The sequence below is a fragment of the Mauremys mutica genome, chromosome 2, assembly GCF_020497125.1.
Source record: "Mauremys mutica isolate MM-2020 ecotype Southern chromosome 2, ASM2049712v1, whole genome shotgun sequence".
Taxonomy (NCBI): Eukaryota; Metazoa; Chordata; order Testudines; family Geoemydidae; genus Mauremys; species Mauremys mutica.
In genome coordinates this window covers 8,867,696-8,893,619 of record NC_059073.1, presented here as the reverse complement: position 1 = coordinate 8,893,619, position 25,924 = coordinate 8,867,696, and the positions used below count along the sequence as shown (strand labels likewise).

At 48.5% G+C, this 25,924-nt stretch overlaps 2 protein-coding genes across 5 annotated transcripts in view; both read right to left on the bottom strand.

Moving 5' to 3' along the window:
* Positions 1-354: 354 nt before the first annotated feature.
* Positions 355-25,924, bottom strand: part of LOC123365020 — a 62,241-nt gene continuing 36,671 nt past the window's right edge. For 2 of the 4 annotated variants that reach the window (XM_045007616.1, XM_045007614.1), the window contains exon 5: positions 355-3,054. In XM_045007616.1, the coding sequence (XP_044863551.1) occupies positions 924-3,054 (2,131 nt within the window). In that variant the 3' untranslated portion in view covers positions 355-923. Of the gene's footprint in view, positions 3,055-4,543; positions 4,646-5,473; positions 5,529-5,773; positions 5,823-9,066; positions 9,238-9,911; positions 10,047-25,924 lie in introns of those variants that run through there. The other 2 variants (XM_045007617.1, XM_045007615.1) reach the window with 2 other exon arrangements.
* Positions 22,847-23,798, bottom strand: LOC123365021. The gene is made up of 2 exons (XM_045007618.1): positions 23,558-23,798; positions 22,847-23,420 (listed from the first exon to the last, which is right to left on the bottom strand). Exons 1-2 carry the CDS (start codon positions 23,747-23,749, stop codon positions 22,965-22,967), a joined length of 648 nt encoding a protein of 215 aa, XP_044863553.1. The 5' UTR covers positions 23,750-23,798; the 3' UTR covers positions 22,847-22,964.

The following is a 25,924-nucleotide window of genomic DNA, read 5'->3' as shown; positions in this document are numbered from 1 at the left end:
AGGGGTGGTGAAGGAGTCCATGCTTCCACGATTTCTAAAGCACGCGTCCTTGGTAAAAGATGGCCTCTTCTGCCCTGGTGCTGGGACTTATGGGGTGATAGTGTTGCGCTCTGATTGGCAGAGGGCGCTGGGAGGAGTTCTTAGAAGGGTCACACGACCCTCATCTGGACAGGTCATCCCGTCCCGGAACACCACCGATTGGTCAAATCTGATCTCAGGGTGGTCCTACGTGGCCGAAACCCATCGCGATTGGTAGAGTGCAGTGGGGGGAGTTCTTAGAGGGGTCACACGAACCACATCTGGATGGATCACCCCACCCTGGAACACCCCTGTTTCGTCAAATCCCCTCTCCGGGTCGGCCTATGAGGGCGAATCCTCTCCTGATTGGTAGAGGGAAGTGGGAGGAGTTCTTAGAGGGGTCACATGACATACTTTGCTTCCGGTCGTGTGTCCTCCTTGACCCTGGAAGTAATACCCTGTGGGTGGGACTTCTGGTGATAGGTGGGCGGGGTTTAAGGGGTAAGGGGCGAGCTTTTAGGGGTTTGATTGACGGTACGGCCCTAATAGTACTACTGGACACACTTAGAGGCCCTTGCCTTCCAAAAGGGTGGCTTTGTAAATTTAGTATCAGCTCATCTTGAAGGAAGGATTGATTCTTGAACCGCATGAAGTAAAGTAATAAATCCAGTGAGCTAGCCACACCCTCAGTCTCATCAAAGCTCCCAGGCCCCCCTTCATCTTGGAATCTCGGTTTAAATGTCATACCCCAAGGAGAGTCACTTATACATCAGTCTCTGTGTCCCAGGACAAGAAGCCATTCTTCTCAGCCACTTTAGCCCATGGTTACCGGGCCCACTGGATGATAGGGAGAGGTTGGAATTTGTGGGCCCCTGCTGTTAGTGGGCATGCTGGCAGGGTGGGATTCAGTAGTATGGAAACCGGACACCCTTGGAGGCCCTTGCCTTCCAAAAGGGTGGCTTTGTAAATTTAGTGTCAGGTGTTCTGGAACGAGGGTCCTTGGCCATTGGGGACTTCACTTTGTGTTGCAGCTTGCTGAAGGTTTGCTTCAGGCACATTAACATCTTTTGGAGAACTTTGCTCCTTGAAGGGGATGGTGTCCTAGCTCTGGAGGCCTTTGGTGACTTTGAGGGAGAACCGTCAGGACTCTCACTTGCTTTCTCCCCAGCTTGCGAAAGCCCTGTTGTACTCGTTGCAACGGACACCATCTTTGGTTGCTTGCGGGGAGCCCTTTTCCCCTTTCCATCCCGCCTCTTGCTCTTGTCTACTGGAAGGAGCCACAGCACTGGCATCTTATTGTGGTTGGATGATGCTGAGGAGTCTCCTGGAGTCCATCGCTGTGGAATTCCATGGGATCTTCCCGGTAAGTCAGCACCTGCCAAGCCAGCTGGTCTCTTCCGTCGATGCTTACGACACTTCTCGCAGACTCTGATTGGTGGCTGGTCCCTGGAGAGCTTTGAATTCACAGTTCCATTGAACCCACGTGAATGCATGATGTCTCGGACACCATGCAGCTCAGCAGATGTCTCCTTTGGAGTTTTCTCACCCTTCCTCTTTCCTGGATATGCCTTGTGGCACTGCTGGCAAACTGAGACCTGGCCCACCAAGGGGCGGGAGCTGCTCAACATTTCCGTCAGCTGCTTGATCTGCAGGTCGTGTGCAGCCTGCCCAGCAATGAGAGAGTCAAGGGTGGATCTTGTTAGCTGCTCAGAGCCTGGTGCCTCTGGGGCAACCTGGTGCCATTGGGTCCTGGGAAGATCTGCCCTGCCCTCACCTGCTTGTGACCCTGGCCGCAGGCAGGAGCCTTCTCCCAAGAGAACCTTCCTCTCCATGTGCAGCTCCAGCTTCTCTTCAGTCCCTTTGGTGCCGCTCACACAGGTAAGGGGCTTTCTCAACTCACTCCTATAAATCTGGAGTGTCGCTGCGAGTGTCTTCTCTGCTACTGTGGTTCCTGGAGGTGGCGATGTCAGACCCACCCCTGCTGGCAGAGTGCAGCGCTGTGGGTTAGTCTGCTTTCCTGCCGCGCCATCATTCCTGCCCGTCTCCATGGTGATATCTTCCACTGGCGTTAGAGGACGTGTGGAAGAAGAGGAGCTTGTGCTTCGCCTCCCCGTCTGCAGGAAATCGGTCTCCATCTCACTGAACTCCACACAGGCTCCCCTGGCTGGGACGGCGTGAGGCAGCTTTGCCAGGGGCTCTGGGTCCAGGGTGAGCAGCCCCCTCTGCATGACCGGATGCTGACGCCTTATGTGGAGTTCGAAGGGGTGAGCAGGCTGTTGTCCCATCGTTGGGAATGCCGCTGTCCTGTGCTTGCCTGGCTCCCTAGGGGGGTGGAGTGGCCCAGGCAGGGCAGTCTCTCTCCGGAGGGGAACATCTCTGTGCGACTCTCGCACCATCTTAGGAAAGGCCTTCGTTTGGATCTGCCAGCATTTCTGAGCCATGTGATCCTGCAGTTTGACTACCGCTGTGGGCACAAGCCTGGCCAGGATGGCATCAGGGGATGCCATGATCCTATGGGCCTTTTGGGGAAGGAGTCCCCAGGGGCAGACACATGGCTCCTGGATCTCCTGTTCACGCTGAGGGCTGGTGTTGAATCTGAGGGGCTCCGGGACCTTTGCTGGAAATCCACATTTGGGCGGATCTGTGTCTACTTCCAATAGATGATTGGCGTCCCGCTTACCCAGCAATGACTCCCCCGGGATGGGGGTTTGTGGAGCCCCCAGTCGCCTCTGCAGATGCTTCTGCCGGAGGTTGAAGTCTGAGCTATGGACTGAAGTCTGGTCCAGACCCGTGGTCTGCTCTCCCCGGTCTCGTCTGCCGTGGGCAGGAGGCCTGGAGAGAGGCTGGGCTTGGATGGGATGGGTGGATCCTTCCCAGCTCGCGAAGGGCATGATCTCCTCTGTGTGGCAGAGGGGCTCTGACTGAATGATGGAGGCTTCTCTCAGGGAAAAGGAGCTTTGACTCCAGAGGGCAGAGTTGGTGGATTCCCTAGAGGAGTAGGAGAACTGGCTCGTGGCAGATGTCAACACACTCGGCCTGTGGGAGAGAGCAGACAGGGACAGATGGGACATGGCCCTGCTGAGCAAAGGCAGGGCTTGGGCACAGCCTTCCCACAGTAGTGCAATGGGGCAGTGCCTAGGCATGCATTGCACACCACAGCCTGACACAAGGACCTCAACTGGGTAGCGAAAGACTGAGAGGGGGAGCCGGCACTCATTTTATCTAGAACGATAACCCCTTCGTCACACGCACATGTGCAGCATCTAGCACAATGGGGCCTTGAGCCTGATTGGGGATCTAGTGCTATTTTAACACAAAGATTAGCTAACAACAATTGCTTTGGGTGAGGAAGATGTGAGCATGTGTGTGTAACTCTCGGCAGAGGAGGTTGTGAAGGCCAAGGATACTGGGCTAGATGAACCTTTGGTCTGACCCAGTCTGGCTGTTCTTATGTTCTTACATTCTAACCCACTGGAAAACTGTCCTCTTCTAATGGCTGACACTAGAGGGTAACAACCTACTATTTCTCCCAGTTAATGGAGTTTCTCTGGTGGTGGAGGACTGTGCTATGGCCCTAAAAGTCCTGGGTTTGAACCCAGCTGATGACTCATGATTGGGGTGTATCACGTGGTGTCCCACTCACTGCTTGTCTGGAGCCTACTCTGGGGATTAGCTCTCGAGGCCAATGCCCCTTCCAATTGTCGCATGTGGTCACATCATCTCTCTGTCATTCCGGGAACTGCAGTGTCCCCTTCTTGGCTAGGCCACTCAGCGTTTCCCCCTCTTCCAGGGTACAGTCCTTCAATTGCCTGTCACTCCCACAGTGACCCAGACAGTCCTCCTATTCGCTGCCCCGCCGGTCTGGGCCGTGCCCTCGGTGGCTGGTAGGGAAACCTGGGCCCACACTTCACACCGGGCTCCAGGCCAGGGACCCTCAACCCAGCAGTTCTGGGCTTTCCTCTCCCAGCCTGGACTGCTTCCTACTACTCCTGGTTCCCCTCCTTGCTCTGGGAGCACCAGCTCCAAACACTCCCCCCTCCTCCCAGGGAGGGGCTGCCCTTTCCCAGCCGCGGCCCCTGTCTCTTGCCAGCTTCCTGGCTTTATAGGCCCTTCCCAGCTGAGCCTGCTTGGAATCCATTCCCTGCTCCCTGGCTCTTCCTCCAGGTGCACCCTGTGGAGGTCATGGGCCTGCCTGGCCACCTGAGCCCCTTCCAGTCCTAGGTGGGGAGGACACCCCCTCACAGCGTGTCATTGGATCGCTTTTTCTTTCAGACACAGCACGGGCAGGTTCGAGACAGTCGCCTGCTGGCAGATATTGCCGTACAGAAGGATTTGATCCTACTCACAACCCCAACTTGTAGTCTCTGCATTTAATTTCTGATAATCCCTCACCTCACTTTCACTGGTATCTCACCTGTTATTTTAGGATGCTGGCGTGTCTGCTTTTCCCTGCTCCCTCCTCTCTACATTCATTATCCCCTCCCACCCAGCCCCCAGTCTGGTGCCCCCCGCTCAGTTGCCTTACGGTATCAGAACTGCATCCAGGTATCTGGCCATGTCCTGTTGCCTCCTCTCAAGAAGCCAGAGGCTCTGAGCCAAGGGGAGCTTCTCCAGGGGCACAGGGCAGCTGTGGAAGAGAGAGAGCAGATAGCTGGGTGCAGGCCCTGCCCTCAGGCCCTCTTTTACCCAGAGGGGCGGCACCGAAAGGCTCCCTGTCCCATTCTCCACTGAGGCAGCCTCCTCCCCTGCAATACCCAGGCCTTGGATGTTCTGGGTTGGGGTTAGCTGGATTGTTAGGTGATCCTGTCTAGTGCTGAGGAGGTGAGTGTCTATCCTGCTGGCTGCATGTGTCATGTCCCTTCCACAGAAGCTAATCAACAGATAGGATAACAGCCTACTCTAGCTACCAACTATGCAGCTACTTCTTTAGCTCTAAGGGGTGCTTTATGCTGCAGAGCTGAAGGTCCAGGGTTCAAATCCTCCTTGGAACCTATGCTGGGGGACTGGAGGAGGGGCCATTACCCAAGTGCTGCTGGATCCCCTACTCACCGTATCAGAAAGGCCAGCCTTCCTCCTGACCTCTCCACCTCACCTCCCCGGGGTGCACGGGGCTGCTCCCAGAAAACATTTTCTCCCGCTCTTAGGACGGGAGGAGGGTTCAGTCCAGTCGACACAATCTACCCCTCCCCCCCACTGCCCCAGGTTAAAGGAGCCGTATGATGCTGGAAGAAGGAAATGACCCACTGTACGAGGCGTGGGGGTGGATTAGAGATGGCAACTTCTGCAGGGTGGGAATGAATTGCAGGAGTCTAAAGGAGAAGAGTTGCCTGCGTGGTACATAGGTCGGGGCAGGGGAGGGATTACTCGGGCTACTGCCCCTGGGTGGGGATGAATTGCATGACACTAAAGGAGGGGACTGACCCACTGCAGATTTATGGAGGGGGGCATTGCTTACCACGTCTCTGGGGATGCACCAGCCTCCTCCACCTCTTCCTCACAGCGTCCAAAAGCTGCCAGAAGTGAGACATAAAGGAGACATTGAGCTGCTTGGGCACCCTCTGCTTCTTAGCAGCCTATTGCCCCCAGATTTCAGAGGCAGCCTGTGAACAGAGCCCCAGCCAGTGCCTCTGCATGACTCCGGGCATTTCTGTGCCTTCACAGGAAGAGGGGATGCAGGTGGGGGAACAGACCCTATTTCTTTGCTTTGCATGGGGCCTGAGTCTGCCACTGCAGCTGTGGGTCAGGGGCTGCTTACCTTTCGGTTTCTTTTTTGTCTTTCTGGGCCTCCTCTTCCTCGGAGAAGCCTGCCACACACAGAGAAAGCAGCAAGGTTAGAAGAGAACTCCTCAATAAACCTGGGAGAACAATGAGCCAGAGGTGATTGCCATGTGGGGCCAGAGGGAAGTTTTTCCTTCTGGGAGAATATTGCGCTCTGAGGCATCATGGGTAGGCATTGTGCTTTCCTACATCTGGACAACAGTGTTTCCTGGATACATATTTAGGGAATGCATGATATCGGGGTTTTCTCTGCAGCCATTTGGGATGGCCATGCTACTCCTGAGTGATGAAGTCATGAATGGCTTATGCAAATCCTCCCAAACAAGTGCTGATATAACCCCTAGATCATCCTTAAACGGCAGCTGTTTTACACCAAAAAACAACAACAACAGTTTGGCATGAGCTCAGTCCACTTGCCTGAGAGCTGCAAAGTTTCTTGAAGGTAAACTGCACTGCTTGCAGCTTAACTAGCCAGGTATTCCCTTCCCAGGCTAGATCTTTCTCTCCTGGGCTCGGCCCCTTCCCTCCTCCCCCACAGTTTAGTTCCTTTAGTTCTCCAGATGTTTTCAGCAGGCTTCCTTATGGGGCAGGGAGGTGGTGGAGAAGAACCTAGATTAACTCACTTCCAAGCCTTCAATAGGATTTGGCTATGACAGGAATCCTTTGTCTCCCAGTTTGACACCCGCCCCCCCCCCTGCCCCTCCAACCTAGTGGAAAAATACCACCAGTCCAAAATGATGTCCATCTGAGGGAACTGGGATTGTTTAGTCTGCCGAAGAGAAGAATGAGGGGGGATTTGATAGCTGCTTTCAAGTCCCTGAAAAGGGGTTCCCAAGAGGATGGATCTAGACTGTTCTGAGTGGTAGCAGAGGACAGAAGAAGGAGCAATGGTCTCAAGTTGCAGTGGGGAAGGTTTAGGTTGGATATTAGGAGCAACTTTTTCACTAGGAGGGTGGTGAGGCACTGGAATGGGTTCCCTAGGGAGGTGGTGGAATCTCCTTCCTTAGAGGTTTTTAAGGGCAGGCTTGACAAAGCCCTGGCTGGGATGATTTAGTTGGGTTTGGTCCTGCTTTGAGCAGGGGCTCGGACTAGATACCTCCTGAGGTCCCTTCCAACCCTGAGATTCTATGGATTGTATAATTCTATGAGGTGACATGATCACAACACCCTGCAGTGTCAAAGCAGCATCCCAGGAAACTTCTCAGGAAGGAGGAAGATTAGCATCTTCCATGTCCTATTGTCCTTCCTAATGGCCCATCCAGGCTGATTGCCTACTATTTGGGGGCATTCCCCTGGTGCAAGCACTTTTGTAATTGATACAGAGCCCATATTCCTAGCTTCAGATACAGAAATGATACATCCATCCAAATAGGATAATCCCATTCAGTAAATCAGAACCTTTCCAAGGATATCTCACATGACCCATCTTGCATAAAACATACCTTAGTTATGCCATATCCCTAGAACAATATCTCTATGAAGAATATGGGGCATAATGTCACAGGGGTGAAGAAGCATGTGGACAAGGGCGATCCGGTGGATAGAGTGTACCTGAACTTTCAGAAAGCCTTTAACAAGATCCCTCATCAAAGGTTCTTAAGCAAAGTAAGTTGTCATGGGATAAGAGGGAAGGTCTTCAATTGGACCACTAACTGGTTTAAAGATAGGAAACCAAAGGTAGGAATAAATGGTTAGTTTATGAAGAGAGATAAATAGCCAGGTCCCCCAAGGATCTGTACTGGGACCAGAGTTGTTTAACATCTTCATAAATGATCTAGAAAAGGGGGGAAACAGTGAAGTGGCCAGATTTGCAGATGATACAAAGCTAAAGATCGTTAAATCCAAAGCTGAATAGGCCCTCCTTGTTCCCAGATGTATAACTCTGTGTTGGGCTTTGTGAAAATGCATTTTGTTTGAATGGGCCCCATTTGCCAAACAAACTCTCCAGAACTCTTTGTCTGACTGCCCTGTCCTGATCATTATTTGCCATTCTGCCAATCTTCGTGTCATCAGCACATTTTTATCAGCAGCAATTTTGTATTTACTTCCAAGTCATTGAAAAATATTGAGTAGCATCAGACCTAGTACTGATCCCTGCAGAGCCCCATTAGAAACACCCACATTTGATGAGCCCTTTGACAATTACTTTTTGAGATCTGTCAGTTAGCCATTAGCCTGTTCTCAATCCCTTTCACCTGTGCTCCATTGATATTGTATAGTGCTAATTTTTAATCCAAATGTCCTGCGGTTCTTGGATGCCTAAACAGGGGAATCTCAAGTTGGAGGAGAGAGGTTATTTTACCTCTGTATTTGGCACTGGTGCAACCATTGCTGCAATCCTGTGTCCAGTTCTGGTGTCTAACATTCAGGAAGGATGTTGATAAATTGCAGAGGGTTCAGAGAAGAGCCATAACAATCTTTAAAGGATTAGAAAACCTGCCTTATAGTGATAGAGTTTAGGAGCTCAGTCAATGTCGCTTAAAGAGGTTAAGGGTGATTTGAGGAAAAGTCTATAAACACCTACCTGGGGAAGAAATCATTACAAATGGGCTTTTCAATCTAGCAGAGAAAGGTCTCACATGGTCCAATGTCTGGAAGTTGAAACTAGACACGTTCAGACTGGACAGAAGGTGTCCATTTTTAACAGTGAGAGGAATTAACCATTGGAAGAATTTACAAAGCTCACGGTGGACTGATTCTCCATCACTGGCAATTTTTTAAATCAAGATTGGACATTTTAATTCAAGGTATGCACTAGGCATGATTGTGGGGAAGTTCTTTGGCCTGTGCTAGACAGGAGGGTCAGACTAGAAGATCACAATGGGCCCATCTTGCCTTGGAATGTGTGAAGCACAGCACCTTCCAAAAGTCTAAGTTTGTCACATCTATGTTTGACATGGCCCATTTTCCATAAAACATTGTTAACCTGCTTTGAATATATTCCCGTCCTTTAATTCTTTATTGATTGAATCCCATATCAGTTTGTCCATTATTTCAGGCTAAATGGCCTATAAGAAGCCAGGCCAACCCCCCGTAGCTTTTTGAATATTGACAAAACATTAGCACACTTCCAGCCTTCTGGAATTCCCTCAGGAATCCTACATTGGTTAAAAAATTAATGTCCGTGGGCCAATAACCTCCTGAGCCAGCTCTTTGAGGACTTTTGGGTAGAGATGATCCGATCCTGCTGATTGAAAACTACTTCTGTTTGGTTCCTGCATTCAGCTGGCATCAATCCAGCCTTTCCATCTCTCAAGGAGCCTCACTTACCTCAGATCTGGCAAGCCTGATCACAGCATAATACAGAAGAAAGAGCAGCAGGATCCTTAGGCAGGAGGCAGAGTTGAGAAAGAGGAGGAGTGATCTCATTTCGCCGGGCTCAGGCACTAAGAATCAGAGATACACTCAAAGCAGCACCAAGTACCCAGGCTACACCTGAGGGCAGGTTGCTGCTCTGGCATCAGGCAGGCGCTGATGTCATCCCTAGGTCACAATGAGGCTGCTCTCCTGCAATCTCCCTCTAGCCTGTGAGGTGTCAATGCTGTACTTAGATCAGGAGATAGGATGTGGCAATCGCCCAAGGGGGCTGAGCTGCTGAGCTCAGAATAAGGCAGGAGAGAGGGCATCAGGTTTCCCAGGAAAACCCTGGGTCTTTTCCGAGCTCTATGACTCTCAAGCCCCTAGGCATAGGACATTTTTTCCCTACTTGTGGGAACTCCTAAAACCCCTGAGGCAGAATCTCCCAGCCTGAAGTGAGAGGCAGCCCTGAAGTGATTATCCAGTGCTACGAGGGCACAAAAACGTTCACGGTATCACCAGCCCAAGCATTCCAAACCCTTGATCTGGGCCCCAACTAAATCATGAGATTGGCTTCCAAATAATGAAATCTTCAAAAAACATTCATCTGGGGAACACTTCATTTGCCTTCTGGTGTCTGAGCTGCTAGGGTGCACTCAATTCACGTTCTTCAGGTTCTCTTTGCAACCATGAAGGAATAAAATTGGTTAACAAATAAAATACAATAAAGAGCAGAGATTCTCAAATAAATCACTTGACTCCAGCAGTGGGTGCTTTAAGAAAAGCACCCTATATCATAAGTTAATAAAGAGCCCTACCTCTTATTAACATCTTCAATCAGTAGCTCTCAAAGCACTTTAAAAAGAGGTCTGTTCATTCCCTCTGAAACACCTGTCATTGGCCATTGTCGGAAGACCGGATACTGGGCTAGATGGACCTTTGGTCTGACCCAGTGTGGCCGTGTTTATGTTACAGCTGTTCAGTCTCCTTGATACCTGTGATGTCATAATCCCGCTCAGTTCTCCAGTATTCTTTGGAGTCTGGATGGAAAGACAGGGTAGATGTCACCTAGTGAGCAGGGCCTGTAAGAGCAACCGGTGTTGAGGCAGAGAGGGGCTCCTGGGAGAGCAGAGTCAGGGCTCCGTTAAAGAGCCAGAGACAAGGGCCCGGCCTGAGTGTAACCCACCAAACTTTGATTACACCCGTACCCGTAATAATTCCATTGTATTGCAGGGACAGTGAGCAGATTCAGTCTGTTCTGACAGCGGAACTCCCACCTGTGGAGAACACCACAAATATGCAAATTGGGACAGGTGCGGATGCCAGTACCCTGAGTAGCTCTGATTTGGAGAAGAGACACCACAGTGTAGTAAAGCTGCTCAGACTAAACAAAAACATTCTTCTGTTGATAAGACGACAATCTGTGCATTAACTAAGTCGCCTCATAAATCGAAACATGCTCTTATCATTACAGCAATACAGCACATACCGGTCAAAGAAAACTAACAGAATCTAACATACAGATTTCTTCAGTACTGAAAGGTACACGGGCCACTAATCCTATGCATTGAAAGCATGCGCTGCTCATTTGGCATTTATGTCCTCACGTCCTCTTGAGCTGACCAAGCAGCAAGCACCCTGTTCTTTGAATAGGCTGGGATCTTTCTCCTGGCAGTTATCTGCTTGCTGCAGGTAGCCAAAGCAGGCCTGCGAACATCAGCCCTCAGGGCAGAGATCTTCAGCGCCCTTCCGATATGGCTGTCTCTCTCTGGGGCTGGCTGAACTGGCAGAACAGGTTGGCACCCCCTTTTTTTTAAATTTGGGAGTGGAATTGGCCCTCCACTCTTGGAGATGCCCTACTGAGCATGTGTGACCCAAAGCAGCCCTCTAGTCACACCCTACATGCGATGGTAATAATCTTTGTACAAAATATGCCTTGTGAGGTACCTAATGTTTTCCCCAGGAATTGAAATTAGGGGAGGTGTTCGAATTTACAGGGGGGCGCGGGTGTCAGGACCGATGAGATATATAAAAGAGATATGAATAAAGTAAATGTTTTGTTACGATGATGCAAATTTAACATAAGGATAATGCAAGTTACACCAAAACATATAACACGTCTAGATTTCTAAAAACATATACATTTTTTTAAATGTATTTAATTTAAATAGACTTTTGAAAAGTAAGCCATCATGGGATAAGAGGGAAGTCCTCTCAAGGATCAGGAACTGGTTAAAAGATGGAAAACAAAGGGTAGGAATAAATTATCGGTTTTCAGAATGTAGAGAGATAAATAGTGGTATCCCTGAGGGGTCGGTAATGGGACCATTACTGCTCAACGTATTCATAAATGACGTGGAAAAATGGGTAAACAGTTGAGGTGGCAAAATTTGCAGATGATACAAAACTATTCAAGGTAGTTAAGTCCCAGGCAGACTGGGAAGCGTCACAAAGGGATCTCACAAAACTGGGTGACTGGGCAACAAAAGTGGCAGATGAAATTCAATGTTGATCAATGCAAAGTGATGCACACTGGAAAACAATCTCAACTATACATACAAAATGGTAGTGTCTAAATTAGATCTTGGAGTCATTGTGGATAGTTCTCTGAAAACATCCACTCAGTGGGCAGCGGCAGTCAATGATTCCCAACATTCTGTTTGCTTTTTTAAAAAGAGCAGGAGTACTCGTGGCACCTTTGAGACTAACACATTGATTTGAGCATAAGCTTTTGTGGGCTCAAGCCCACTTCATCGGCTGTAGCCCACAAAAGCTTATGCTCAAATCAATGTTTTAGTCTCTAAGGTGCTACAAGTACTCCTGGTCTTTTTGCGGATACAGACTAACACGGCTGCTGCTCTGAAACCGTTGCTTTTTTAAGAAAGGGATAGATAATAAGACAGAAAATATAAAATTCATGGTACTTGTACACCTTGAATACTGTGAGGAGATCTGGTCACCCCAGCCCAGAAAAGAGATATTGGAAATGGAAAAGGTACAGAGATGGGCAACTAAAATGATTAGGGGTATGAAACAGGAGGAGAAATTAAAATGACTGGGAATTGTCATCTTAGAAAAGAGACGACTAAGGGTAGATATGATAGCGGTCTATAAAATCTGGCTGGTGTGAAGGAAGTGAATAAGGAAATGTTATTTAATCCTTCACATAACACAAGGACTAGCCATCACCCAATGAAATTAATAGGCAGCAGGTTTTAAAAAAACAAAAGGAAGTACTTCTTCACGCAACATAAAGTTTAACCCGTGGAACTCTTTGCAAAGGGATGCTGTGAAGACCAAAACTATAACAGGATTAAAAAAAGAACTAGATCCATTCCTGGAGAATAGGTCCATCAGTGGCTATTAGCCAGGATGGGGAGGGATGCAACACCATGCTCTGAGTGTCCCTAGCCTGTTTGCCAGAAGCTGGGAATGGGCAACAGGGGATGGATCACTTGATGATTCCCTGTTCTGTTCATTCCCTCTGACGCACCTGGCCTTGACCACTGTCGGAAGAGAGGAGACTGGGCTATATGGACCATTGGTCTGACCCAGTATGACCATTCTTATGTAAAAATTAATTATAATAATTTTATAATAATACAAATGTTTAGTACAGAAAACTACCCAACATAATGACCTCTCAATATAGCAACAATGTGAGATAACAACCTTGGCAAATACTGCATTTTAAAAATATTGACCTACTAGGAAACATATTTATATACGTTTCCATTCCCAGTCACAAATCTAGCATTCTGGAGCAAAGTCACTAAAATATAGTCCAACAAACAAATGTTTATTTAACGTGCCCCTTATTTAAGCCGTCAGAGGTGCTTTCACGTGAGTCCACCTCCCAGGTGGGGGGCAAGAAGGCACCTTGCTCGTTCCCCCAGCTGCTCACTGTTCGCTCTGGCCAGGGCTCTTCATTCACTCCACCACTCTGTGGCCAATGGCCCTGCGCAGTCACCTTCTGCTGCCACCTGCCACTGTGACCTCTGCGAGTTGGTCTCTTGAGGTTCCACCCGCTCTCAGTGATTTCAGCTGAACTCTCGGTGGGGGAACCTCGCTGCTAGTGCAGTCTGGGCTGTCTTTTACACAAAAACACTGTCCCCACAGGAACACTGTCCCCACAGCAGGACTAAGCACGTAGACCTGATTATCAGTGATTTCAGCAGCAGTGGTCACTTAACAGAACAAAAGACTATCTGTGGAGCCTAATCAGCTCTGTCTTTAAACAGTGGAGAGGGACAGGTCCCCACCCTCTCTTTTCATGCCCTCAATCAGCACAGGCTAATACAGTTCTACTGCCTTTTACTCATACAATAAGAACAACAACATTTCATTCCCAACCCCACCCCCCGCATTCAAGTGATTTGTAACCCAACCCCAGCCAAAATCTATCACTTGGGCAACACAGCTCTGTTTGCTGGATACCTAGGTAGATTAGGTGAATACATTCTGGTCCTGAAGCCTTTCCCTGCAGCCTCCAGCTCATCATTAGTTGTCAGGTAGAGCTCATTGAGACTTTGCTTACAAATCATGATTTGAAATTATTAGGTTGGCCAACATCATGGAAATGAATGCACTGGCATTATCATAAAAAACAACAGCTGTATAAGGAAGCTAGTCTAGGTTCATACTTTTCACATCTATTATACTTTCAGAAACACGTATTTTATCATACACTGTATATGCTTTTAAAGTATGTATTAATGTTTCAATTTCAATTCAAATTTCCAAACAGTCACTAAATTGGCATGTTTCAGAGTAGGAGCCATGTTAGTCTGTATCCACAAAAAGAACAGGAGTACTTGTGGTACCTTAGAGACTAACAAATGTATTTGAGCATAATCTTTCGTGGGCGCATTTCATCGGCTGCATAGAATGGAACTTATAGTGCAGAGATATATACACATACAGAGAACATGAAAAGGTGGGAGTTGCCCAAGCAACTCAAAGAGGTTAATTAATTAAGATGAGCTATTATCAGCAGGAGAATCATAGAATCATAGAATCTCAGGTTGGAAGGGACCTCAGGAGGTCATCTAGTCCAACCCCCTGCTCAAAGCAGGACCAAACCCAACTAAATCATCCCAGCCAGGGCTTTGTCAACCTGACCTTAAAAACCTCTAAGGAAGGAGATTCCACCACCTCCCTAGGTAATCCATTCCAGTTCTTCACCACCCTACTAGTGAAAAAGGTTTTCCTAATATCCAACCTAAACCTCCCCCTCTGCAACTTGAGACCATTACTCCTTGTTCTGTCATCTTCTACCATTGAGAACAGTCTAGATCCATCCTCGTTGGAACCCCCTTTCAGGTAGTTGAAAGCAGCTATCAAATCCCCCCTCATTCTTCTCTTCTGCAGGCTAAACAATCCCAGTTCCCTCAGCCTCTCCTCATAAGTCATTTGTTCCAGCCCCCTAATCATTTTTGTTGCCCTCCGCTGGACTCTCTGCAATTTATCCACATCCTTCTTGTAGTGTGGGGCCCAAAACTGGACACAGTACTCCAGATGAGGCCTCACCAGTGCTGAATAGAGGGGAATGATCACTTCCCTCGATCTGCTGGAAATGCCCCTACTTATACAACCCACAATGCCATTAGCCTTCTTGGCAACAAGGGCACACTGTTGACTCATATTCAGCTTTTCATCCACCGTAACCCCTAGGTCCTTTTCTGCATAACTGCTGCCCAGCCATTCGGTCCCTAGTCTGTAGCAGTGCATGGGATTCTTCCGTCCTAAGTGCAGGACTCTGCACTTGTCCTTGTTGAACCTCATCATATTTCTTTTGGCCCAATCCTCTAATTTGTCTAGGTCCAAACAAACTTTTGTAGTGATAATCACGATAGCTCAATGAATCGTGTGATGTGTCCTGGATGGAAGCTGGAGGCATGTAAGTAAGTATAGCGGTCAGTAGGTTTCTGATATAGGCTGGTGTTTATGTGACCATCGCTTATTAGCACAGTAGTGCCAAGGAAATGGACCGCTTGTGTGGATTGGTCTAGGCTGAGGTTGATGGTGGGATAGAAATGGTTGAAATCATGGTGGAATTCCTCAAGGGCTTTTTTTCCATAGGTCCAGATGATGAAGATGTCATCAGTGTAGCTCAAGCAGAGTAGGGGCGTTAGGGGATGAGAGCTAAGGAAGCGTTGTTCTAAAACAGCCATAAAAATGTTTTGCATACTATGGTGCCATGCGGCTCCCCACAGCAGGGCCACTGACTTGAAGGAATATATTGTCCACAAATGTGAAATAGTTGTGGGTGAGGACAAAGTCACAAAGTTCAGCCTCCAGGTTTGGCATGTAACTAGTTCACAAAACTGGGGGGGAGGAGGTGTTGGGGAAATTCAGGGGGAGTGTACGGAAATCCCTAGAGGTACCATTTAAAAACTAACAACTCTCTGGTCAATAAGATCACGATGCAACATTACATGGAGAGTTATGAGTTCCCCGTGTACGACAGTACTTGTGAAAACCTGACAGCCATTCCTAGGCTCATACTGTTAAAGAGGTCTGTCCTAAACAAAGGAATGGGGGTTTATATAAGCAGAAAACAGGGTCATCAAGATAGCAGGGGAAGGAGATGGTAATGAACAGAGCAATTTACATTTCAGTAAACACAAGTGGAGGGTGGGGGAGACCACATGTAATGTTGACAGACCCTGGTTGCTGGCAAGCAGGATCAAACCTGGGCATTCTAGAGTTTAGTGCATGATTCTCTACTGCATAAGGTAAGAGCCAACTGGCTGCTAGCTAGGGCTGTAGGGCAGACTCTTTTAACTGTCTCTAAATGGTCTTAGTGCCACTAGAGAGGACAGAACACCACACCCGGGAGGTGTGTGGGTTACATACTTCCCCTCGCTGAGGAAGCACGTCCCGAGCTCAGAGACTTCCCAGTTAAAATCCCAGATGAGACCCCACTTGTAACATTGACAGACCATTGTTGGTGGTGAGCGGGATTGAACCTAGGGCCTCTGGAACTTACTGCATGAGTCTCTACCACATGAGCTAACAGGTGGCACTGCAGACTCATTTTAGCTCTCTCTCATTAAGTGGCCTTGGTTCCACTAGAAGGGACAGAACACCACACCCAGGTGGTGTGTGGGTTACACACGGAGCCTTCACCACCAGACTTCAGGTCGCCTTCCTCACAGCTTGGATAAACTTTGCTTTGGGGGGATCCTTTAGAACAGTGGCTCTCAACCTTTTCAGTCTACTGTGCTCCTTTCAGGAGTCTGATTTGTCTTGTGTACCCCCAAGTTTCACCTCACTCAGAAACTACTAGTTTACAAAATCAGATCTAAAATACAGATGTGTCACAGCACACTCTTACTGACAAATTGCTGACTTTCTCCTTTTGCCTGTATGAAATGTTAACCTGTACTTATTTCGCTAGTGCTTGTTATGTAGCCTGCTGTAAAACTAGGCAAATATTGACAGCAGTTGTGGACCCCGTGCCCCTGGTTGACAACCACTGCTTTAGAAGAATCAGCTTCCAAGACTCAAGGGGCTAGAAAAGAAAGGAGCAGACAACCGCACATTCTTTCACCTAACAAAACACACCACCAGCACCTTTGGGCCCCTGGAAGAGAGCCTGAGCAAGGGGGAGCCAGGCACCACTTTGCTGGGAGACTGTGGCTGAGAGAAACCATCTTGAACAGAGACCATGTGAAATAAGGCATACATTGATATTGGTGAGAGTAATTAATCATTGGAACAATTTACCAATGATTGTAGTGGATTCTCCATCACTGACAACTTTTAAATCAAGACTGGATGTTTGTCTAAAAGAGCTGCTCTAGGAATTATTTTGGGGAAGTTTTCTGGCCTGTGTGATACAGCAGCATTCCGGCCTTGGAATCTATGAAAGCACCTTCCAAAGGGCAGCACGGGTTTGTAGACTATTAAACATGTGAGGAAAATGAGGTACAGAGAGGCAACTCATCCAGGCTCATGCAACAGGTCAGTAGCAGAACTGCGACTGCACTGAGGTTTCCTGACTGCCTAGCCAGTGATCTGCCCATTGGAACACACTGTCTCCTCGATAGTACATTACATTCCCTGAAAATAAATTCTGAAGAAGGAAAGGAGAGCATTCACTCTAGCAATCAGATTTCTTGGAGTTCTGCTCATCCAATCAGGGAACAGAAGTCAAGTCATATGACCCGAGTGTCCAATCCACACACTGTGAGTTTTAACTAGCAAACTGATTCCTGAAGCAGAATTATTCATTGAACTCCCCCCGCGATTATTTTTGAAATAGGGATAAATTTGAGTGCCCTGGAAGCTTTTTAGGGAGAATTTGTGAAGATGCAATGGGATGGGTTCACAGCTTAAATTATTCCCCACAAATTAGTTGCTTGGCTGTAAAGATAAGTGCTTCCATACCCCGCACATATCGGCAAGTACTGCCGACCCAATACATTCAAACAAGTCAGGCCTCCCGAATCATGAGATTTTAAAATTATCTGGGGGATTCTTTTGATTTGCCTTATACTTTTTGAACCATTAGGGGGGTCCCATTTTGAAGCATGACGGGCTAGACATTTACTATTTTTTAAATGAAGTGGAGATTCTTGCGTGCTCGGGAATGGCCCCACTCCGGGGTACTCTTTCTGCACCGGCCGCTTCCCTACCCCTGATAAGCACATTAAGTTCAAACCAAATACAATTTATTGAACAGCAACTGTAAGGAAAACAGGGAAAAATGGAAGAGGGTTAAGGGGAACAAGGGACCCGCCCTGTGGGCTCGGGGGCACCACAACCAGCGTCTCTGGGACGTGAGGGCAGATCACAGCCTGTTCCTCACACTCCCGGCTAGTCACACCATCAGTCTCATTGAAGCCCCAGGCCCCGCTTTCATCTTGGAATCTGGGGTTAAACGTCATACCCCAAGGAGAGTCTCTTATCATCAGTCTCTGTGTCCCAGGACAACAAGCACTTGTTCTCAGCCACTTTGGCCCATGCTTACAAGGCCCACTGGTTGCTAGGGAGATGGTGGAATTAGTGGGCCCCTTCTGTTAATGGGCATGCTGGCAGGGTGGGATTCAGTAGTATGGAAATCGGAAATAGTATAAGGGACCTACCATCAATCAAACCCTAACCCTTCTCCTTGGCCACTTAAACCCTGCCCCTTGACCCCTTAAGCCACGACCACCTGTCACTGGAAGTCCCACCCATGGGGAATATTACTTCTGGGGTCAAGGAGGACACATAACCGGAAGCAAAGGGTGTCATGTGACCCCTCTAAGAACTCCTCCCAATGCCCTCTACCAATCAGGAGGGGTTTCGCCCTCATAGGCCTACCTGGAGAGGGGATTTGACCAATCAGGGGTGTTCCGGGGCATGGTGACCCATCCAGAAGTGGTTCGTGTGACCCCTCTAAGAACTCCTCCACTGCCCTCTGCGAATCACGATGGGTTTCAGCCACACAGCACCGCCCTGAGAGCAGATTTGACCAATCGGTGGTGTTCCAGAGCCGGGTGACTTGCCCAGAAGAGTGTCGTGTGACCCCTCTAAGAACTCCTCCCAGCGCTCTCTGCCAACCAGAGCGCATCACCATCATCCCATAAGACCCAGCAATCGGAGCAGAAGAGGCCATCTTATACCAAGGACGTGTGCTTTAGAAATCATGGAAACATGGACTCCTTCACCACCCTGGTGAGAACTTCAGACTTTGTGTTAGCCCCGAGGGCCTTTGGACTTGTGTGGAGAAAGCGCTACATGAGCGACAGTTCCCACGAGGGCCCTTTGACTCAGCCATTGATGGATACGCCAGATCCCGAAACCCAAACCCTCGTGAGGAACCCCAATGAGCATGAAGGCCTCTCATTTAAATGTGTCAATATGAATGTGTCCCCCTTCATATTTGTGTTAGTAAAAGACGGTACCAGTAACAGTCATTTCTACACAGGCAGCTCTGTTAAAGAAAATATATTACACCCCCGGGGAAGTTGGGAGCTTCGGCGGGGTGAACCCTCTTTCTCAAGTGGCCAGAAAGCATAGCAAAACTTTACATAGAAGACAGGCTTTCAGACAGGGACACTTACACTTTACACATTTCCACCCCACCATCAATCTCAGCCTGGACCATTCCACACAAGAGATCCACTTCCTAGACACCACAGCATTCATAAACGATGGCCACATAAACACCACCCTACTGATCGCTATACTTACCTACATGCCTCCAGCTTTCATCCAGACCACACCACTCGATCCATTGTCTACAGCCCAGGTCTATGAAACAATCCCATTTGCTCCAAGCCCTCAGATAGAGACAAACACCTACAAGATCTCCATCAACCATTCTTACAACTACAGTACCCACCTGCTGAAGTGAAGAAACAGACTGACAGAGCCAGAAGAGTACGCAGGAGTCACCTAATACAGGACAGGCCCAACAAAGAAAGTAACAGAACGCCACTAGCCATCACCTTCAGCCCCCAACCAGTGGCATATTATCGCCTAGGCCAACAAGGCTTAGGCCTAGGGCGGCAAATTTGCTCACGCTCCCTCCCCAACTCTGCCCCTTCCTCAAATCCCTGGCCTGCCTCCTCTCCCAGGCGCGCCACGCTTCCCCCCTTCCACCTCCCTCCCCGGCTTGCCACGCTAAAGTGCTGGGAGAGAGGGAGAAGTGAGTAGCGGCACACTCAGAGGAGGCGGAGCAGAGGTGAGCTGGACCCACGGGTGCGGGGAGTAACCTGGGGGGGCCCGGGAACCGCTCCCCGTCCCAGCTCATCTCCGCTCCACCGCAACCATCCCCCGAGCGTGCCACAACTCCCCTTCTCCCCACCCCCTCCCAGTCTTGCCGCGGGGGAGCAGAGGTGAGCTGGTGCATGGGGTGGGGAGGGGGCACGGCAATTTTTTGAGGGCCTAAGGGTGGCAAATTTGTTAATCTGCCACTGCCTCCAACTAAAACCTCTCCAGCACATCATCAAGGATCTACAACCTATCCTGAAGGACGATCCATCACTTTCACAGATCTTGGGAGACAGGTCTGTCCTTGCTTACAGACAGCCCCCAATCCTACAGCAACCACACACCACACAACAAAACACTAACCCAGGAACCTATCCTTGCAACAAAGCCTGTTGCCAACTCTGTTCACGTATCTATTTAGGGGATACCATCATAGGACCTAATCACATCAGCCATGCCACCAGGCACATCTACCAATGTGATAGATGCCATCATGTGCCAGCAATGCCCCTCTGCCATGTACTTTGGCCAAAGCGGACAGTCTCTATGTAAAAGAATAAATGGACACTAATCAGACATCAAGAATTATAACATTCAAAAACCAGTCGGAGAACAATTCAATCTCTCTGGCCACTTGATTACAGACCTAAAAGTCACAATATTACAACAACAAAACTTCAAAAACAGATTCCAACAAGAGACTGCTGAATTGGAATTAATTTGCAAATTGGACACCATTAAATTAGGCTTGAATAAAGACTGGGAATGGATGGGCCATTACACAAAGTAAAACTCTTTCCCCGGGCTTATTTTTTCCCCCACTACAGTTCCTCACATCTTCTTGTCAATGGCCCTGGAAATGGGCCATTTTCATAACCACTACAAACAGTTCTTTTTCTCCCCTGCTGATAATAGCTCACCTTAACTGATCACTTTCCTTAGAGGGTGTATGGTAACACCCATTGTTTCTTGTTCTCTGTGTATATCTATATCTTCCTACTGTATTTTCCACTGCATGCATCCGATGAAGTGGGCTGTAGCCCATGAAAGCTTATGCTCAAATAAATTTGTTAGTCTCTAAGGTGCCACAAGTACTCCTGTTCTTTTTTCACTTTACACAAACCGGCTCAAATGCATTTTAAAAGAAACAAGACCATTGGTTCATATGTGGATGTGCAATGGCAGGCAAATTTGGTGGATATGCACCAGTTCTCCAAATGCAACAGCGGTTTTAAGTACAGTGATAGACATTCTATCCAAATATGCCTGGGCCTTAGGTCAAAAACACAAGACGAGTGGTGAGGTATCCAAGGCCTTTCAAGCTATTTTCAGCAAAGGTCACGTGCCTCTTCCTTTGAGAAATGCGACCTTTTGAAAAAGGTTATGAAAAGACATTTACCGATGAGATATTCCTTGGGCATGCCTAGCCTTGCTCAAAACAGGTTTCAACAAGCACAGACATGTATTTTGTGATAATTTTCACAGCCATGTTACCCAATAAAGCACCCCAGGTAAGGGGTTTAAAGACAATTGATGTTTGGTGTTTGTTTGTTTTTTTTAAAAAAAGACCAATTCAGAAAAAAGTACACAGATTATTATTTTTTAATTGAAATAATCGCTCGTGAGGTCCCCTAAATAATCCCCCCAAGGGGATTCCACTCACCCTCCCTTTTCACAAATATCACCAAGTCAGTGTCGTGGTACAGGAACCACTCTTGCAACCTCTCAAGGAGGTTGTATAGTTCTAAGCGGGCATAAGCAGTGGTGAAACAGGCTATGAAGACGTTGGTATTGCCAGAGACAGAGTACCGGTCTTTTGCGTGCTTCCAAGACACACAAATGGTTTCAGCGTCAATAAACTCACAGGATGAAACCTTGTAATTGGGGGAAAACAGGTACTGAAAGAGTGGAGAAATTGGAGAGGGTCCAAAGAAGAGCAACAAGAATGATTAAAGGTCTTGAGAACATGACCTATGAAGGAAGGCTGAAAGAACTGGGTTTGTTTAGTTTGGAAAAGAGAAGACCGAGAGGGGACATGATAGCAGTTTTCAGGTATCTAAAAGGGTGTCATAAGGAGGAGGGAGAAAACTTGTTCATCTTCACCTCTAAGGATAGAACAAGAAGCAATGAGCATAAACGGCAGCAAGGGAGGTTTAGACTGGACATTAGGAAAAAGTTCCTAACTGTCAGGGTGGTTAAACACTGGAATAGATTGCCGAGGGAGGTTGTGGAATCTCCATCTCTGGAGATATTTAAGAGCAGGTTAGATAAACGTCTATCAGGGCTGGTCTAGACAGTATTTGGTCCTGCATTGAGGGCAGGGGACTGGACTCGATGACCTCTCGAGGTCCCTTCCAATCCTAGAATCTATGAATCTATAAATCTATAAAATCATAAAAGGAAAAAGATACAGATGAGAGCTAGAATTGGTTAAACGGAATCAATTACATACAATAATGGCAAAGTTTTTGGTTCAGGCTTGTAGCAGTGATAGAATAAACTGCAGGTTTAAATTAAGTCTCTGGAGTCCATCCCCAGCTGGGACGGGTCATCAGTTCTTTGTTCAGAGCTTCAGATTCTAGTAAAGTCCCTTCAGAGGTAAGAAGCAGGATTGAAGACAAGCTGGAGATGAGGCATCAGCCTTTTATAGTCTTTTCCAGGTGTAAGAACACCTCTTTGTCCTTACTGTGGAAAATTACAAGCAAAATGGAGTCTGGAGTCACATGGGCAAGTTCCTGCATACTTTTCCGACTTACAAGGTGCATCTGCCTTCTCTCAATGGGTCAATTGTGTAGCTGATGGTCCTTAATGGGCCATCAAGCAGGCTAGGCAGAGCTAACACCAACTCGTCTGGGATGTCACCCAGAAGCATAGCATAAGTTTGAGATACAGACATGATAAAGCCAATATTCATAACTTCAACTACAAAATGACACATTCATACAGACAGCATAATCATAACCAGCAACCCATAACCTGGTCTTAGACCCCTTATATTACCCCTTTACAAAAGATTTGGTGCCACTACAGGACCATCATATTCTATACGGTCCCAGTTCAAGTCAAGAATGTGACACAGGCATCTTCCGGTTTGGTCATTTTCTTTAAAACACGGCCAGGGTCTGCACTAAATTGCACAGCATTTATCAAGGTCACCCCTTACGCTAAATGTTCTTGGGTAGGCACAGACATTGCGTAGCATAACCTATGGCAAGAACAGTGTTTAATAAGCTTTCCAAACAGAACTCAGCACACAGGCGCCGGAGCTTGAAGTTTAGATCTACTGAAGTCCAAGTCACACAGTCATGGTGCTGTTGTGCTGGCGCATCTATGACACAGCCCTCACAATCTTCAAAAAGCTTTTCCCTAAGGCACTGATGAAGGACAGCATAAACAGCAACACGTACAATAGTCCGCATGACTTTTTTACGCTCACGACGTGGCATTGGCTCCGTTAGTTCCATGCCAAGCCGCCTAAACTCCTCATAGCCGTCATCCTTGGAGTCCTCTTCAACAATTTGTACCGGCATTGAGCAAAAACAAGGAGAGCCCGGTTCATCTTCGCTGCTTGATGCAATGCTGTCCAGGGCCTCTGGGTCCTCTAGAAAGGCATCGTCAAGCTGTGGAGAGATTTTCAGAAAAGAAACAGTGTAAGCTCCCACTCCTTGTTTTTAAATATACACAACCCACCCCACCCCCCGGTTCCTAACCCCATTACACCCCATCATCAACAGTCACTTCTTAATCATTCATTTACCTGAGCAATGTCTTTTCCGTTCACCTTGTCCTCCGATGACTCCCCTGAGCTGCGTTCACCTTCCACCTCTAGGGGGGCTGACAATGAGAGGCCATCACACTCATCGGTGTGCCTCACGAGAGTTTGGGTTTTGGGTTCCAGCGTATCCATCAAGGGCTGAGTCAAAGGGCCCTCGTGGGAACTGTCGCTCATGTAGCGCTTTCTCCACACAAGTCCAAAGGCCCTCGGTGCTAACACAAAGTCTGAAGTTCTAACCAGGGGTGGTGAAGGAGTCCATGCTTCCACGATTTCTAAAGCACGCGTCCTTGGTAAAAGATGGCCTCTTCTGCCCTGGTGCTGGGACTTATGGGGTGATAGTGATGCGCTCTGATTGGCAGAGGGCGCTGGGAGGAGTTCTTAGAAGGGTCACACGACCCTCATCTGGACAGGTCACCCCGTCCCGGAACACCACCGATTGGTCAAATCTGCTCTCAGGGTGGTCCTATGCGGCCGAAACCCATCGCGATTGGTAGAGTGCAGTGGGAGGAGTTCTTAGAGGGGTCACACGAACCACATCTGGATGGATCACCCCACCCTGGAACACCCCTGATCGGTCAAATCCCCTCTCCGGGTCAGCCTATGAGGGCGAAACCTCTCCTGATTGGTAGAGGGCAGTGGAAGGAGTTCTTAGAGGGGTCACATGACATATTTTGCTTCCGGTCATGTGTCCTCCTTGACCCTGGAAGTAATACCCTGTGGGTGGGACTTCTGGTGATAGCTGGGCGGGGCTTAAGGGGTCAAGGGGCGAGGTTTTAGGGGTCCAAGGGCTGGTTTGGGTTTGATTGACGGTACGGCCCTAATAGTACTACTGGACACACTTAGAGGCCCTTGCCTTCCAAAAGGGTGGCTTTGTAAATTTAGTATCAGCTCTTCTTGAAGGAAGGATTGATTCTTGAACCGCATGAAGTTAAGTAATAAATCCAGTGAGCTAGCCACACCCTCATCAAAGCTCATCCAAGCTCCCAGGCCCCCCTTCATCTTGGAATCTTGGTTTAAATGTCATACCCCAAGGAGAGTCACTTATATATCAGTCTCTGTGTCCCAGGACAAGAAGCCATTCTTCTCAGCCACTTTAGCCCATGCTTACCGGGCCCACTGGATGATAGGGAGAGGTTGGAATTTGTGGGCCCCTGCTGTTAGTGGGCATGCTGGCAGGGTGGGATTCAGTAGTATGGAAACCGGACGCCCTTGGAGGCCCTTGCCTTCCAAAAGGGTGGCTTTGTAAATTTAGTGTCAGGTGTTCTAGAACGAGGGTCCTTGGACATTCGGGTCTTCACTTTGTGTTGCAGCTTGCTGAAGGTTTGCTTCAGGCACATTAACATCTTTTGGAGAACTTTGCTCCTTGAAGGGGATGGTGTCCTAGCTCTGGAGGCCTTTGGTGACTTTGAGGGAGAACCGTCAGGACTCCCACTTGCTTTCTCCCCAGCTTGCGAAAGCCCTGTTGTACTTGTTGCAACGGACACCATCTTTGGTTGCTTGCGGGGAGCCCTTTTCCCCTTTCCATCCTGCGTCTTGCTCTTGTCTGCTGGAAGGAGCCACAGCACTGGCATCTTATTGTGGTAGGATGATGCTGAGGAGTCTCCTGGAGTCCATCGCTGTGGAATTCCATGGGATCTTCCCGGCAAATCAGCACCTGCAGAGCCAGCTGGTCTCTTCTGTCGATGCTTACCACACTTCTCGCAGCCTCTGATTGGTGGCTGGTCCCTGGAGAGCTTTGAATTCACAGTTCCATTGAACCCATGTGAATGCATGATGTCTCGGACACCATGCAGCTCAGCAGATGTCTCCTTTGCAGTTTTCTCACCCTTCCTCTTTCCTGGATATGCCTTGCGGCACTGCTGGCAAACTGAGACCTGGCCCGCCAAGGGGCGGGAGCTGCTCAGCATTTCCGTCAGGTGCTTGATCTGCAGGTCGTGTGCAGCCTGCCCAGCAATGAGAGAGTCAAGGGTGGACCTTGTTAGCTGCTCAGAGCCTGGTGCCTTTGGGGCAACCTGGTGCCATTGGGTCCTGGGAGGATCTGCCCTGCTCTCACCTGCTTGTGCCCCTGGCCGCAGGCAGGAGCCTTCTCCCAAGAGAACCTTCCTCTCCATGTGCAGCTCCAGCTTCTCTTCAGTCCCTTTGGTGCCGCTCACACAGGTAAGGGGCTTTCTCAACTCGCTCCTATAAATCTGGAGTGTCGCTGCGAGTGTCTTCTCTGCTATTGCGGTTCCTGGAGGTGGCGATGTCAGACCCACCCCTGCTGGCAGAGTGCAGCGATCTGGGTTAGTCTGGTTTCCTGCCGCGCCATCATTCCTGCCCGTCTCCATGGTGGTATCTTCCACTGGCGTT

What these genes read in the sequence shown, in the direction of transcription:
- LOC123365021 (XM_045007618.1), bottom strand. Translation starts at nt 23,749, where the DNA reads ATGAGCGACAGTTCCCACGAGGGCCCTTTGACTCAGCCCTTGATGGAT. An exon ending in ACGGAAAAGACATTGCTCAG is followed by an intron (nt 23,421 to 23,557) that starts GTAAATGAATGA and finishes ATCTCTCCACAG; the next exon opens with CTTGACGATGCCTTTCTAGA.